The 15977-nt window shown below is 40.2% G+C and overlaps 1 protein-coding gene across 2 annotated transcripts; it reads right to left on the bottom strand.

The window, feature by feature from the left end:
- Nucleotides 1–1995: 1995 nt before the first annotated feature.
- Nucleotides 1996–5599, bottom strand: LOC113162693 (dnaJ homolog subfamily A member 3, mitochondrial-like). 2 transcript variants are annotated; one of them, XM_026360975.1, is made up of 12 exons: nucleotides 5386–5599; nucleotides 4874–5010; nucleotides 4605–4688; nucleotides 4286–4495; nucleotides 3973–4125; nucleotides 3735–3882; nucleotides 3491–3555; nucleotides 3265–3393; nucleotides 3044–3159; nucleotides 2778–2872; nucleotides 2503–2647; nucleotides 1996–2403 (listed from the first exon to the last, which is right to left on the bottom strand). In XM_026360975.1, the coding sequence occupies exons 1-11, from the start codon at nucleotides 5591–5593 to the stop codon at nucleotides 2523–2525; spliced, it is 1470 nt and encodes a 489-aa protein (XP_026216760.1). In that variant the 5' UTR covers nucleotides 5594–5599; the 3' UTR covers nucleotides 1996–2403; nucleotides 2503–2522. The 2 variants fall into 2 exon arrangements, with proteins under 2 accessions (XP_026216760.1, XP_026216759.1); XM_026360974.1 differs by having other exon boundaries at nucleotides 2509–2647.
- Between the last annotated feature and the right edge of the window lie 10378 nt (nucleotides 5600–15977).

Raw genomic sequence — 15977 nt, 5'->3', positions numbered from 1 at the left:
GGCACAAAACAGTGATATACAATGTAGGACTTTTAGTATCAAGGGCAGAAGATGAGTCGCTCATCTGATTTCTCTTTTAATTTTCTCATGTTGCTGACAACAAATAACACAAATGAATAGAAAAGTAAACCTTCCTCCTTCAGTACAGGTCAAAGTGATATCTGGTACTGGAGCAGGCTAGACTGAATTTAGTTTATACACTGCTACCACAAAAATCAAAGCAACACTTCAAAAAACACATAAGATTTCAATGGGGAAAGAAATCATGCTGGATATTTATACTGATATGGACTGGGTGGTGTGTTAGGAATGAAAAGATGCCACATTGTTTGATGGAAGTTAAAAATTTCAACCTACAGACGGCTGATTTAAAATTACACTGAAAATCAAAGTGGAAAAATGATGCAGCAGGTTAGTCCATTTAATAAAAATTAATTACAGCAATTGTAGTGTTTTATGGCAAATGCCTGTCAAATTCCATGATGCCGGGCAGTGAGCACAGGGCCTGCAAGAGGACTTGTGGCCCTAAGGCCACCCTCATGAAGTCTGTTTCTGATTGTTTGGTTAGAGACTTAACACTAGTGTCCTGCTGGAGGTCTGTTCTGTCGGTTGTTTCTCCTTGCACAAAGAAGCAAATTTGGGTCCTGTAGATGGGTTAAGGACCTTCCACAGCCCTGTCCAGCTCTCCTAGAGTAACTGCCTGTCTCCTGGAATCTTCTCTGTGCTCTTGCGACTGTGCAAACCTTCTGACAATGTTACGTATTGATGTGACATCCTAAAGGCGTTGGACTGCCTCTTCAACCTCTGTAGGGTCCAGGTATCACTTCATGATACCAACAGTGAGACTGACAAACTGGTGAAAAAGCTGTCAGAAAAGTAAAATAATAAAATATTGGATGGCTGGTGTAACTTCTGCATCAGTAGTGAAGGCTTTGTAATGCTGCCCAGAGATTAACAGATCATTTTTAGTATTTCACTGGGAAACGCAGTGACCTACTACATCCTGTTTTCACATTTATGAACCACGTTACAGAATATACTGTAGCAATGTATGGACAGTCAAGCCTGTTCTGCATGTTACTTCATATTAAATTATAAACCTCCCCTGAGAGGCACCACAAGTCTTGTTTGTGAAGACTGACCGCTCCGAGCCTGAGCACAGTTGGAAAACCCCCAGTCTGAAGCAAATGTTCCCAATGACCCTCACAGCAGCTTTTGTTCAGAGGCTGTGCATGGTGATGAAGACGGTGGTGTAAAACATCAAACAGTCGGAGAGTTTAGAGTCTGAGTGTGTGGACGAAAGTTAAATGAGGTAAGCCATGACATTACTGACTTAACATTGCCATCTATTGTTGAGTATCAATATCCCAATTTACTGTTTCAGAAAAGACAATAACTTAAACGTATGAAAGCTAAAAGAACAATAATACATTTGTTTGCATTTATTTAAATAGATTTTTGACACAGTTTTGTTGTCATACACAGATACAACAAACCAAAACAATGACAGGAACAATGTAAATCTGCACGTGGTGACAATGAAAAAAAGCTCATCTCACATTTGAACTCTAATTTACTTGACTGCATTCAGCGTTCACTTTATAGAACTCGTCAAAATTATTTTCTAGTTAATATTATGAGTAATGTACCACTCAGACTTGTAATGCTACACAGCTCAATACACAGCTTGGTTTTTGCCAAACTTACCATCGTTCACCACAACATTAAAGCCACCAGGTGGTGTTAATGTTCAAACTGACGCGACACTGTGCATTAAAACATTGAATAAGTTGAGTTTATTGACAGTTGCTGGTTAAAAAAATAAATAAAAACAGTGAAACATAAATGACAATAACCATCTTCTCCCCATTTGTTAAAGTCGATGCAGATTTATAGACAAATTTAACATTTGTGCAACCAGTGTCCACGAAAATGTTCACCAGAAGGCACTATTTAATCGTGTAACCTTTACTGCCTGTGTTTTTTCTCCTATGGCATTAATTAAACATTGTGGGGCCCATGGAAAGTGTTTCTAAGGAAGATGATGAAACTTATTTCTTTCTTTCCTATACTTCATACAACAGGTTGCTTTCATCCACTACGCTTTAAACATAGTTTTATTTTATAGAGTTTCTGTCTGTAGTGCACTTAAACAATTAGTTGTGCCATTTCCAACAGCAGTAATCAGGGAGGAAGGTTTTAACACAAGGTCCTCAGCCTAGCACCTGTTTGTGGTGGCAGGCTCATGGGTGTCTGGGTGAACCCGACATCTGCTTGGTTTCCTGTCCACATATTTCCTGTTCAATAATATGTGACTATGTCAACACAAATATCAGTCTAAGCAGGAAAAGACAGCATGGTGGCACAGTCAGTGGATCTCTTATCTTCCTTTACTCCTCATACCTGTGAAGGTAAGAAACAGGTTCAAATAAAATAACCAAGAGATACACAACTGTGGATGTAGAACAAAACGTTTCCACCCACCGCCATGCAGATAATTACTCCCACCTGTAGCCTCAGTGTCAGCTAAACATCTTCTTCAGTTTAGAGAAAAAGCCTCCCTCTTCCTTCTGCTCCTGTGGTTTGTCCTGTCCCTCCTCTGAGCTGGTCGTCTTCTCAGCAGAGGCTGAGGTGCTGCTGCCCCCTTCTGGACAAAGACACACAGTGCATCAGGTGAGGACACAGACTGATTGTACTGTGCAGTATGAGTATCTACAGTCCATACTAAGGCAGATTGAGGTTTTGATTGAATGAGGGTGTTAAACTACAGCCCTGACCTGCAGAAGGACTAACACCGTTGACAGTCCCGTGAACATCTGTCTCCTCTTCGGCATAACTCAGCAACAGAGAGCGCTGCCTACGAGTCAGTTTCCTGCAAGAATAAAAAACAAGAAAACAAGACCTTTTCATTGATAACAACATTATGTTAAAAGGATAAGGCTGATGATTTCCTATATTTGTGTTACTGTTACCAATTTATCAAAAATAAATTGTTTCTAATTGGGTTCTTAGTCTGAACAATGCCTAATGATCCGTCTCTCACTTGGGAACTCTAATTTTGATGTGAACATAGTGATCTCCGTAGCTGTAGCTGTTCATCCTCCGAATGCCCTTCCCCTGCAGCCGGATCACCTGATCAGCCTGGCAACTAGAGGGAATCTGAAAACACAGACAAGAAGCCTTTAAAGAGAGCAGACCCAGTCGTTCTACTGAAACGCAGCTCGAGGAAATGTATGCGTGTTGAAGTGAAGTAAAATACTAAACCATTATACTGATGGTTTCATGAAGGCCTTGTGTTGTGGCTGTGCCTCCCAGGATAGCCTGGGCTATAGAGATGAACATGTCGGAGTGGATGTCAGCTCCACTCCGCCTGAACACTGGGCTCCTCTGGACCTGTGCAATATGATAAAATCAAAAAAATTTTAACGTCAAACTCCAAAGCATTGCTGGATTTTAACAGCTCGTTAAATGCTTCAAAAACAAAGCTCACCCTGAATGTGATCAGAATTTCTCTTTTCCCTACTGACATGCGCACTGTTTGACCATCTTCCACTCCTGTAAGAAAATATCAGCGTTATAGTTTTAAGCTTGGTGCATTTGTCTTTAGATAACATCCATGCAGTTACAGATTCATTATACAGCAACGCTCTGAGAATCTGTGCATTTTTCATTCTTTGTAAATATGTTTCTAGTCCTTAATCCTTTACTTGTGAGACTCTAGGATGAAAGCCTACCAGCTGGTATGGGTACAGTGACCGTCTGCCTCTTCTTGGTCTGTCCTGAGCCTCTGCAAAGAGCGCAGACCGTGTTAATAATGGACCCTTTCCCACCACAGCGTCGACAGGTGGTGCGCATCATGAAAGGACCCGTGTTGACTGACTCCTGCAGGGGAAACACACACAGTCATATAATTGGAAAGGGAAGCATGAGACCCTGACAGGTTTAATGCGCTCCACAAGACCAGACACTAACCATGCCAGTGCCGTTGCAGTAGTGACACAGTGACACCTTGGTGCCCGGCTCATTCCCCTTTCCATCACACCTTGGGCAGTCGTCTTCAATGTTCACACTCAGGTCCTTATTCACGCCCTTCGCTGCCTCCGAAAACGTAAGCTCCATCACAAACTAGAAAGAATGAAACAAAGATGAACTGAATTGCAACCTCTGTGACCGCTTCCACCTGTACAGCACGCTTATGTTTAATATAAAAATTAAGAGGTTCCAGTATAAACATAAGAAATCTACAGATAAAATAACTGTTTAAGGTCTAAACTAAAGTTCTGACCTCAGGTCTTTGTTCAAACATGCTGTGAATGTCTCCAAAGCCCATTCCTCCAGAAAACTCTCCAAAGATCTTCCTGAAGAGCTCCTCTGGGTCTATATTGGACCCTCCGGCTCTGTAGTACTGCTGCTGACCTGCCCCAGCTCGCCTGGGGTCAAAGCCTGCTGCTCCGTATGTGTCATACTGCTTCCTCTTCACCTCGTCGCTAAGTGTCTGAGAAAGAGTAAAACAATTTAATATAAGCTGGTTGTCTTCTATCTTGTGCAGAACTGGAGAGGGCTTTAACATATTCTCTACACCACTATGTAGTGTAGTTTTGTACCTCATAGGCTTCAGCCAGCTTGGCAAACTTCTCTTTGGCTTCTGGGTCATCTGGGTTGGTATCAGGGTGGTACTTCTTCGCCAACTGGTGAGAGGATTAGAGAAAGATTGAGAATACAGACGCTGGACTCTTACAGTTCACTTAGGTACAAAACAGTGGAGACCTATAATCCTTTTAGATTATGCACATGCACAACTCTGTTGAGTCACTTTCTTCTCTTAGTTAAAAGTAAATGTCACCAGCTTGATTTTTTAAAAAGAGTCTGTGACCTGGTAATACGCCTTTTTGATGTCCTTCTGTGTGGCAGTGCGGGAGACACCCAGGATTTCATAGAAGTCCTGACTGTTTGCCAACATGCTGCTGGTGTGAAAAGAGTGGCAGGTGGAGACATGGGGACATCTTAACCCTGCAGACAGGAGGATACTTTCAGTACATGAGCATTTACATCCATGCATTTGAACATGGTACTTTATACCTCAGTTAGGCACATAACCTGACTTAGACACATAGTCAGGTTGTTCACTTCTCGTCTCTCATAACTGATGTAATCACGCTGCAAAACTCAGGGGGCAGTTGCATCATTTTCTGCAGAGGCTAACTAATACTGCACAGCTGTCGCCTTTAGCTGGTTCTACAGTTTAAACTTAACATTTCCATGTTATAAAAGCTGGACGACTGGGCTCTGAGCATGTAAACAAACCTTTGGAGTTACTAAAAATGTGTCATGTGTCTGCTGACACTAGAAACTGTTTGAATGTTATGCTAACTTGAGCTATCTCACCCGTCAATGTCACGACATGTCCGTGTCTCCAGGAGCTCAGGCTAAACGCTATCCCGCCCCGATGTGTCTGCGATATCGTCGCTGAACATATTCCTGCATGTCTGGTGGAGATAATCAGAAAACGACCGCTACGATGTCCTGAAGAAACAGATCCTGCTAACCAGCGTGTAGTCAGCCGGGCAACGGAGGACGCCATCTTTAACGTCATTGCCGGTGTCAGGGGGTCAGAGCTGTTCTGCGCATGTGTGGGATCTCAGGTTAAAAGTACTGTACCTAAAGTATTTATATATTACTTTATATACTTTATACTTTCTCTGCACTACAAATATAAATAAAAATACTCTAAATGATTTTTACTCCAAACACTGCATTCATTTAACATGTGAATCAAAAGGTGTGTTTAGTGGAGTTGTGCTGGAATAAGTTAAACAGCCAAACTCTAAGATCTCTACTGTAAAAATAAAAGGTCAGAGAAATGGATCATGATAAATATGATGATCAAACATGATAAATATATATATTATTTTTACTTTTAAAAGTGAAGTTGAGAAAGTAGTATGAGATTTACTTGGAGAATGATTTCACTTAAAATGTAATTAGATTTTATTTTGTAATTAACACTTATGCACACACATGCAGCTGCACTGCTGATGTGAGGACACTTACTCATGCACCACAGAGACAGAGACAGTAGATGGCAACACTGAGTTGTGACACGCTGCCGTTCATTGCATTAGCTGCATCTGGTCCTGAACCTGGTTTGTTTCTGACAGTTTATGCATGTGGCGGCACATCAGTGTGGTGGTCAGCACTGTCATCTCACAACAAGAAGAACCTGGGGTTGAATCCCTGGGTCAGCCAGGTGCCTTTCTGTGTGCAGCTTGCAGGTTCTCCAGGTACTCAGGGTGTACCTGGGCTCTCTCACCCATGAGCCTTATAAGGAAAAGTGGTTAAGACAATGGAGGGAATCATACACATGATGGTAAAATAATAACATAGTCGAAGGGCAAGTCCCTCTGGTACAGTGCGACTAACAATCTCTAGACAGTAATGGGACATTGACTTGAGTGTGATAGGGAAAGGGTTTCAAAGCGACTAAAACAGGGTTGGGATAAGAACAATGTTCCTCTATATCAAGTGGGTCAGTCGTGTTGTTGTACAGATCAACAGATCAGATTTCTAATGTCTTTGGTAAAAACTCAACCAGAGCACAAGTAAAGTTGAATAAACATGTTTTATGAGTCACAGTTACAATTAACTAATTTTATCTACAATTATTAAATCTATACATTATTATTATTATTGTTGTTGTTACAGCATTTGCAAAAATTAAACATGACATAATATATTATCATTGATAAAACCACAGTAAAATAAATGTAATGCTAAACTGTGTTTTATTGCAGAAGGCTTGGTGTCAGTTTTAATGTCTAACTACTGAAATAACAATATAATCATAAAGGCTTACACTATAAAAGCCATACTTATTTCTCTCGTATTTACTTAACCAGACATAGCACAGACATGCAGGCTACTGACATGACAGAAGGGTGGCATTAAAAGTCAACAAAAGCCGAGGAGAAAGATCAAGACTTTCATGTCTCAAGTTTTGTCAGGGTTTTTATAAGGCAAACACGTTGAATGGATGTCAGTCTATGTGTGACCTGATGAAAGAGAAGCCAGTGCTCTCTTTGAATTTCCCCTCCTTCTGACCCTCCATCTCGCTGTCATTCCCCGTCGTCTCCAAGGCGACCAGCAAAACAGCATCCCAGCTGTGTGTGTTTGTGAGGAATGTCTTACCAATGGAAGCTGACATTTGCCACTAAGTAATGTAAATATCACTGTGAGCAACGATTCTTATCTCAATAAAGATGCCCCACACTCGTCTGAGCGCCAACACCGACTGGCTAATACTCACACGCATAAAGTTGTGTGCAAGGGAATGTTGCAACACAAAACATGTTGAATAATGGTTTATGTTCACATGTTTTGGATATTTTAGTTTTCCCTCACGTGATTTTCGGAGCTCACTGTTTACCCTCCGGTTGTTCTTTGCTCTAGGTCTGAGGTCAAGTCATCAGATCAGTGGGAGGTGGGGCAGGCGTGTCAATCTTCTCTCAGCCCCTTTACACGCCCAGCCCATCAACTCCACATGCACACACACAGACACGCACAAAGCCCCATCAAATCATCATAAAGGTTCAATTCAGCAGTGCTCACTGCAAGCCTGCGGTTGTAATTATGGTGCTGGGGTTATGAACAATGGTAACAGAACTTAGTAAATCAGCCCTGACGTCACACACCAACACAGCTACTTCATCGCTCAGGCCAAGACACACATGGAGGAAAGCAGCACGATTAACCAGATCTGTGTAGCTCATATAAAAGCACATTTGTGAGAAAATGTGTGCTGATTACTGCTACGTCAGTTTTTAAAAGTGTAAACATTGTGAAATCCAAATTCTGACTGGCTGACAGATGAGGATAAGCTAACTGGCAGCTCTAGCAGAGAGTCTGTCATTGTCTATCCATCCTAAATGGGTCATCTGGTGACCTGGTGGTTAGAATGAATATACTTAATTTATTCATTATAACATCCTTGGTTTAGTTCCAGCACATGATCGTGATCCTTTATCTTCTTCACAATTTTCTTCTATAACTTATCAAATTAGGCCCAAGTATGAGACAAAGCAGGTTTCCTGTAAAGATCTAAGCTTTTGACCTCAAATGTCCCCAGTGATTTTATTAAAGCAATCTTTTTTTTCTAATATGCTTTTATGTGTTGTTTTAAAATTGTACTGCAATTGCAAAATGTACTTGCACAAAATAAATTGAAGCGCACAAATATTTACTGCAGACTACCATTGCTCCATTCTGCTGCAGGTTGTCTTCAATGCCATTAATAAATATCAGACAGAGGCAGGAACCCAGATGAAGGAGATTCTGTGTGTGTTTAAGGGAGCGGTTGGTTTTGAACATGGGTTGCTCTGTGCCCTGCCACTTATGGGTGTGTGTGTGCAGATCGTGACAACAAAGTGATCTCACAGGCACAGAAAGTTGAGCATCTCATATTCAGCTTTCAGAAAAACGCAGCTGCTGATATCGCTCGAGGGCTGAGCACAGAGAGAGAGAGAGTAAGAGAGAGAGAGCAGAAGTCAAACTATGTCCAGCATGACACTCCACACTCCTCTCTGTTATGGAGATGATGTGGCTGTTATGGTTACAGACCGTGCTACTGAATAACTGAATGGTTTCACAGTAATTGTCTGTGTTTGCGTGTTCATCTACACCCATGCAGCTAATAAGAAAGAATAACACCTATACCAGAGGAGTAAGCTCAACCAAAAAGCAATGCAGTAAAGGGCAACTGCAAAGGAAGTTATCCTTCGTAAACAGTATTAAAACAATACTGTCATTAATTAACACACTACATTTTAATGTAGTGTGTAGCTTTCCAGCAGAAGCTAATTTTTCTATTGTGATCATGTTTTAGCCATGGAACACAGAGTTTATTTTTTTAATTTGCCTTTTCTCTAAAACGTTTTTCAAATGTGACATGACTAATTTTGTCAGAATGAAAAATGAATGGTAAAAATTCAGATGACAGATTTTGCCTGATAATTGTAAGTTTTGACTGTACCACACCATGAAAATCAATGACTATGACTGACATTCAGAATTTTGGGCTGAAAACAAGGCAAAAAAACAAAACAAAGAAGAAAAAAAAGTGATATAAAAGTATAAAAACAAAATGCGGGTGCAGCAGTAGTAGCATGGTTTTCTACATTAATTTTTACTGGGCTCTGTCATATTCTTTGGACGTTCCACAGCATCTCTATTGGGATGAGGTCTGATTTGGCCACTCCAAAGGCCGGATTTTGTTTTGCTTTTCTGAAGCCATTCTGTTGTGGACTTGCTATGTTATTTTCATTTATTGTCCTGTAGCATCACCAAACCTCTACAGAGTTTCAGCTGATGTACAGACATTCTCATATAATTCTGAAGATTTTTTTGATACACTTGGGAAATCATCTTCTCCTAAATCACTGCAGCAAAGCAGGCCCAAATCATGATGTTTCTTCCACCAAACTGATGATGTTTTCATGATGATATGCAGTGCCCTTTTAGGCCAAAGGTAGTGCTGTGTGTTCTTTCCAAATAGTTCAATATACTGTAGTTTCATCAGTCCACAAAACATTTGCCAGTGCCACTGTGCAGTGTCAATCTCTTTGGCAAACTTCAGAAATGCAGCAATGTTCATTTTTATATATCTGTCATAGACACCCTGCGAGTTCAATGTTTTACTTACTGTAGACTCATAAACACAGATGTTAGCCAGTTCCAATGATGCCTTCAAATATTTGGCTGTCACTCTGGGTTGTTTCTTTACCTCATTGATGAGTGTTCATTAATTTTGACTGGCTGCCCACTCCTCAGTAGAGTAGATTTGTCTAACTGTAGACTGGTGATCACTTTGTAACCCTTACCTGCTAAATCACCAATTCTTGATCCTACATCCTATGAAAGTTCCTTTTGGTGAGTCATGGCTCACAAAAGCACATTCTTCTTGTGCGGAGCAAACTCAAGAAGTTTGAGTGTTTTTTATAAGTTTATGTAGCTCAAGACCACACCTACATGTTAATGTTATTAACAAGACTCCAGGTATGGTAGCATCTGACAGCTTTTTTGAGGTCAATATTACAAGGCACATATGATACCACAAAATACCACAAAAACACCAAAACACCAACTGTAAATTCTCTTTTTTCACTCTATCACATTATAAAAATGTTGATTACTTGCTTTCCTTGTTTTTATCGGTTATGTTTGAGTAATTTTCTGTTAACTAACTCTAACAGTTGGATGAGATACTGATCCTCCCAGCTGCATGTAGGTGGTCCCATCCTTCATTAGATAACATGTACACTAACATGAGTCCAGTTCCCTTTGGGAGCACTTGAATTACGCTATCCTGTTCCAGCCCTCTGTCTGTCTTTTAATCACATCATTATCATCCAGCCATCTAAGCCATAAAGTGCCAATCAAACAGCGGTGACCTCATGTGTTACACCATAACATCAAATTACAGGACAAGATGAAACACAGCATGTATATGCAAATATGCTGTGATGAGGTCTTATATATAGTGTATGATTCTGGGTGATCCATTGATGGTGGAGTATGGTGGAGATGCTTTCACTTATTTCTAGAACAAAAGTAGAAGAAGATGTTGGTCCCAAATGTTCACTCCTCATTGAAGCCTTTTAGGGTTGGACAGGATTTCCTGGATTTCATAGCCTTGAGATAATAACAGTTTTTTTCTACTGTTTTTTTTGCACATTTTTTTAAAATGTATGAGATTATGTCCAGATCAGATAGAAAGTTTTTATTTGTTTTAAAATAAAACAACAACAACAACCTTTCACTTCATTCCCTATGTGGAAATGTAACCAGGCTGGAATCTTTTTCTCGTGCCTCGAGGCTTGATATTCACACATACTTCGACCAGGTCCTCTTTACAGCATGTTTACTTTGCTGTTCTCTTTCATGTCCATTGTTAAAGTTGAACAAAGTGAGACTGGTTGTAAAAGAAAAGAGATTATATAACCTCCAAGGTCAGTCTCCTGCTCCTTCTTCAGCATGTTCCCTGAGTACAGCAGAGAGAAAGGCAGCCTTTGTGTGGTTGTATTAAGTCACTAATCTGCGGAGTCAACAGATGGAGGGTTTCTCTGCCCCTGTGGTTCTGTGGCAGCAGCCCTGTTTGGATGATGGCTGCCATGAGGCTGCTCGTAAATGTCTTTGTGGTTACCTCTAATTCTCTTCTTCCCAAGCCCAAGCCTGCGTGTGTGTGTAAGTGATGAATATCTTCTGTTTCAAATGAGAGGGTCTCTCTACTGGTAGGACTTTGGGGTTTTGGCCCAAAACAAATTATTGCCACCAATATACTAAGGCAGTACTGTGTGTTCATGCGTGTGTGTGTGTGTGTAATAGAGAGAGTGAGACTGAACAAAGACCGAAACTAATGAAAATGACGCAAATGCATTTTTGTTGTGGTCTGCATTACATCCAATCAGGTAAAACACTGCACACCAATCAGGTAAAACACTGCACACCAATCAGGTAGAACACTGCACACCCATGCTTATTGGTTCTTCTAACAAGCATTATGCTTACAGTTGATTTGTGGCAAACTTATTGGTACAAACTTTATTATTTACAAATCCAGCATTAATTTGAAGTCCTGCCTAAGTCCTCTGTTTTAGTCTCTACTGTCACCTGAAGCAAAAACATCTGACAGCTGCTAAATTCTGCCTCACTATTTCCTCATATTTCTCTGTATTGCTTTGTGCAGTCAGTGTATAGCTTGTTCACGTAAAGCTGCTACATCGATGAAAGCTAACACAAAACCAAAAACATCAGCTTAAAGACACTAAAATGCTTTGTAGAGCATTCAGGGTTAAGGACTGTCTCACTCATTTTCTTTTCATTTATGGAAAACAATCTTTCTGCTGAAATCTTAGCCTAAATGCCTTCTTTCTTTTTTTTATCACCCTACCAGCTCCTATCCCTCTCTCAATCTCGGCCCTAAAGCCATCTAAACGATGCTGTGACGTCTTGCGGTCGATTGTTCAAAGCAATTGCCAGTTGGGCCCCCAGTTTAAGGAGAATTTTTGTGGTTAGCCAATTGGTGGTTTCCACAGGGAAAACATTTTCATATTAACTGATAAAAGTAGTCAACAAGTGGAACACACTGTATTTTTTATACATCTCATGTTCGTGTGCAGCCTATTAGTATGTTCATGCACAAAGGAAACGTATGGCATATGAAACCATGTGTGGATCTGGAAGAGGCCACCCACTCAGAAACTTGTGGACTGGGCTGTTCCCAGGACTTTTACCCATGCCAGTCTGTTTTTGCCAGTTTGGACGGCTCAATCATAATCATGGGAACATGCTGTACCTGCACTAATGAACAGTAATGTGTTTTCTTAAGGAAGACGCCCAACACTAGCTAGTTATGGACTTCATCAAATACTTTTAAATTGCTACATTCAGAATAATCATGTTGGCTCTGTGTTGGTCTTTAGCACCATCCTGCTACATATTCATACATTTTCACACCATGGAGGTGTAGTACAGACGGTCCACTGAACTGTGCTGGAGTTGCTGTTCTTTCTTTGCTCCACTGAGACTTTTATCTATAGCCTCCTTACACAATACATCTCATCAACAAATACACCTTATTCCATTAGCTGATATTTTGGAGACATTTAACACTATACTCATACTATAACTTAAAGCATGTGAAAAATAATGTTATACATCTTCCAGAGGAACTGGATGAATCTTTGTCAGTTATCTACAGAACATATGTGTGTATGCAGTTTGGGGATGTCATGTATTACACACTGAAAGACTACAATTAAGTAGGACAATTTGTAAATAAAAGAATTTTGAAAATTATACTACTATTAGACCCATGTCTAAAAATGTTTGTGTGGAACAAAAGTCTTTGAATATTAGACATGTCAGTTGCCTGTTTCACGTGTTATAAGTCATAAATATTTTTGAAATATTTGCCTTCCCTAACAATTTAACAACCTCAAGGTGTTGACCAATAGGTGCACAAAGCATGTTTGTCTATATAATTATATTTATTTAATTCTAAAAGACCTGTAACCAAGTCACTGTTAGTGTTGGAAGCGTTATACCAAATTAATCACACTTGTGTAACAGCAAGCTCTGTGTATACAGTATGTTGCACATCCACTTGTCTTCTTTCCACTTTCTGTAAAACTGTCATTACCTATTTAAACACTCAATAAAGTGATATCCCTGCACTATACAAAATCAAGTTTTGATAAATGTTAGACTACGGTTGATTGAGGTCCAAACTCCATGTCTCTATGGCAAGTCACAGCAGCGGACACTAATCCCACCGATCACTGAGCTTGAATCACAAAGAAGCAGAGTTACCTTTGTACTTACAAGAATAAAAAAATCATCTCATGATTGCTGACAGCTCAACTGTTAAAGCTTTAAATGAAGTGAACTCCCCCTGAGATTATTTTAACCCTATACAAATTTTAAAGCTTTATTTTCTGTTTTCTTTACTGATGTCTATGTGTCACATAGTTGTGATCTTACAGTATCTGTTGATTCTGTTTTTGTTGCAATTTGCATGTGGTTACCTGACAATCAATGTTTCATGTGATATGATCGTATTGTTAACAGTTTCTGTGTTAAGCTATGTGTTGTTAGACAAACCTTCCTCTGAGTCATCGTTGCCATCAGTGTAACTACCAACCTCTCTAATTTGTAAAACAGTGTGCCTCATTTGTGCCTTACAAGGAGACTACTCCCATACTTCTAACCATTAATTTCTCAGGAAGTGTCTATCTGCTCCATCAGCTCCTAAACAAAGAGATCTGCTTATTGCTCACACCAAAGGTTTACTTTGGAAGCTCCAGGCTTCCTCATCCAAACCTTTTCCAGCCCATCATTTCTGACAGTTGCTCCCTCAGGTGACATACCAAGCAGGGCAGTGGCCCACCTGAGTGCAGCCTCTGGCAATAGGTCAATGATCCCCTTATTGTTGACAGAGGAAAATCCCACTCAGGACATGTAAGATTTGTGAAACCTCATGGTGAAGAGCAGAGCATAAAACTAGCAGTTAAGACAGTTGAGAACAATGAGACTTACTGCAACAAAGACACAAGGTTGAAGTATAAGTATAGTAGTAGTGTTGTTTCTGATTCTGCTTCCCGCTCTTTATTTTTTCTCCTTTCAAATGGGACCACCAAAACCTCTTTTTTATCTCTGGGAAAGGCGTCTGACTTTGACAAGTTCACTTAAGTGTCATACAGAATCGAGCAAGGCTCCATTAGCAGGGAGTTAGTGAGGGATGATAGATGTTTGCTGAGGGGAGGGTGAACACGGTTGAAAACACAAGACTTGGCAGGATGTTACTTTCTCTGAGCTGTTTTGTCAACAGGTGAAGCTGTAATTGCACACTTGACTTGTATTGTTCAAGCTGAAGTCTTCTCAGCTCTCCAAGCCTCTGTGAAGAACGGAAATTTAAAGAAAAGTTGGTTGTCAGGGCCAAACGATTGTGTGTTGATGTGACAACACATTCCCCTGTCGATGTCAATTGTTTTTGTGACAAGGTTCAAACAACCCACAAGTACCCACAATTCCTAGTGTTTGACCAAGTGTGGAAATGAGAAAGAGAGATTATCCCTATTTTTTTTTTTTAAACATGGCTATAGAACATTTTAAGGTTTGTATTATACACTGAAAGCAAGTTGTATATTTTGATCTTTATTTCCCGATTTCATGGTAGAGTAAGAGAGATTACCCACAATCAATATAATGTTTATGTCTGCTGTTTTGTAGATGGGCAGGTAGCAACAGGTTTATTAAAGCTGCTTTTGTGTCTAGTAGCAATGTTCATTTTTTTACTTTTCACTTTTATTGATTGAAGTAGTGGACAGACAGGAAATACAAAGGGGTTATATGAAGCAACAAAAATTCACAGGACCAAGGGACATTTGAACTATTCAGCTACCAGTGTATTTTTTATACTGGAATATAAATTGGTTTTCTCTCAGACTACTACTAGTAATCCAACTTGGATTTAGAGCACCACATGACGTGCAATTTGTGTGGTATATTCTTCAAAAATTATTTGTGGGGTACACCAAGGCTTAGTTTAAGGTCCCATTAAGTTTTCTTTCCTTTAATGTAAAGTGTTGTACAAAGAAACATAATAAATTCAAATTGTCAGGGGACCTATAAAGTGGCAACAGCTGTCAAAATAAAGGAGGTAGAGCAAAGATGAGAGAAATTAAGATTAACTTAATTTTTTTAAAGCGTCATTTTGCAAGGACACAAAAAAAGAAATAATTAAAAGTTCACCATCTACCACGATAACCTCCAATAAATCTGTACACATGCTTGTAAAGACTTCATCCACAACCAGGCTCAATGAGGACACAACAGGCTACAACTGCTTAAAAACTAGATTTATTTTAAGAATGATGATTTGAGGGAGGTCTTGGAACTGGTGTGGAGCGGTGGTTCTGGGCTGACGGGTTCAGGGTCTAAAAGAAAAAGAGTGTTAGGAACTGTGGGCTTGTGGGAGAATTGCCAACTCAGAATGGTTTGACTCACTGCGTAATTCAGAAAACAGACAGCTCTAAGATGGTGGAGACAGAGTGGAGGGAGTCTGGTGTGTCCAGAACTGTGATGGGGAGTAGGGAGGCAGGAGAGATGATTACTGGGAAGTAAAGTCCAGGAACAGTAACAGGACCAGTAACAGGCTGGTCTTGAGGACAGTGGTACTTGAGCTCGTGAGCAGGTGATTACTTCTGAAAAGAGGAAGACTGAGAAAATCCAGAGCAACAGATAATACTAACAACATCCAAAACGAGGGTCAGATCCAGAAGAAGTTTGATACCAGACAGTCAGAGAAAGCAGAGTCCAGGGTCCACAATCCAAAAGGGAAATCCAAAAACAGACAGACAGGTCAGAATCAGAGAACGGACTCACAAGTACCAGGTCAGAGTTAGAGGTGTGTGGTCAAAACAGAA

The sequence above is a fragment of the Anabas testudineus genome, chromosome 1 (assembly GCF_900324465.2).
Source record: "Anabas testudineus chromosome 1, fAnaTes1.2, whole genome shotgun sequence".
Classification (NCBI taxonomy): Eukaryota; Metazoa; Chordata; class Actinopteri; order Anabantiformes; family Anabantidae; genus Anabas; species Anabas testudineus.
This window is presented reverse-complemented; position numbering and strand designations above follow the sequence as displayed.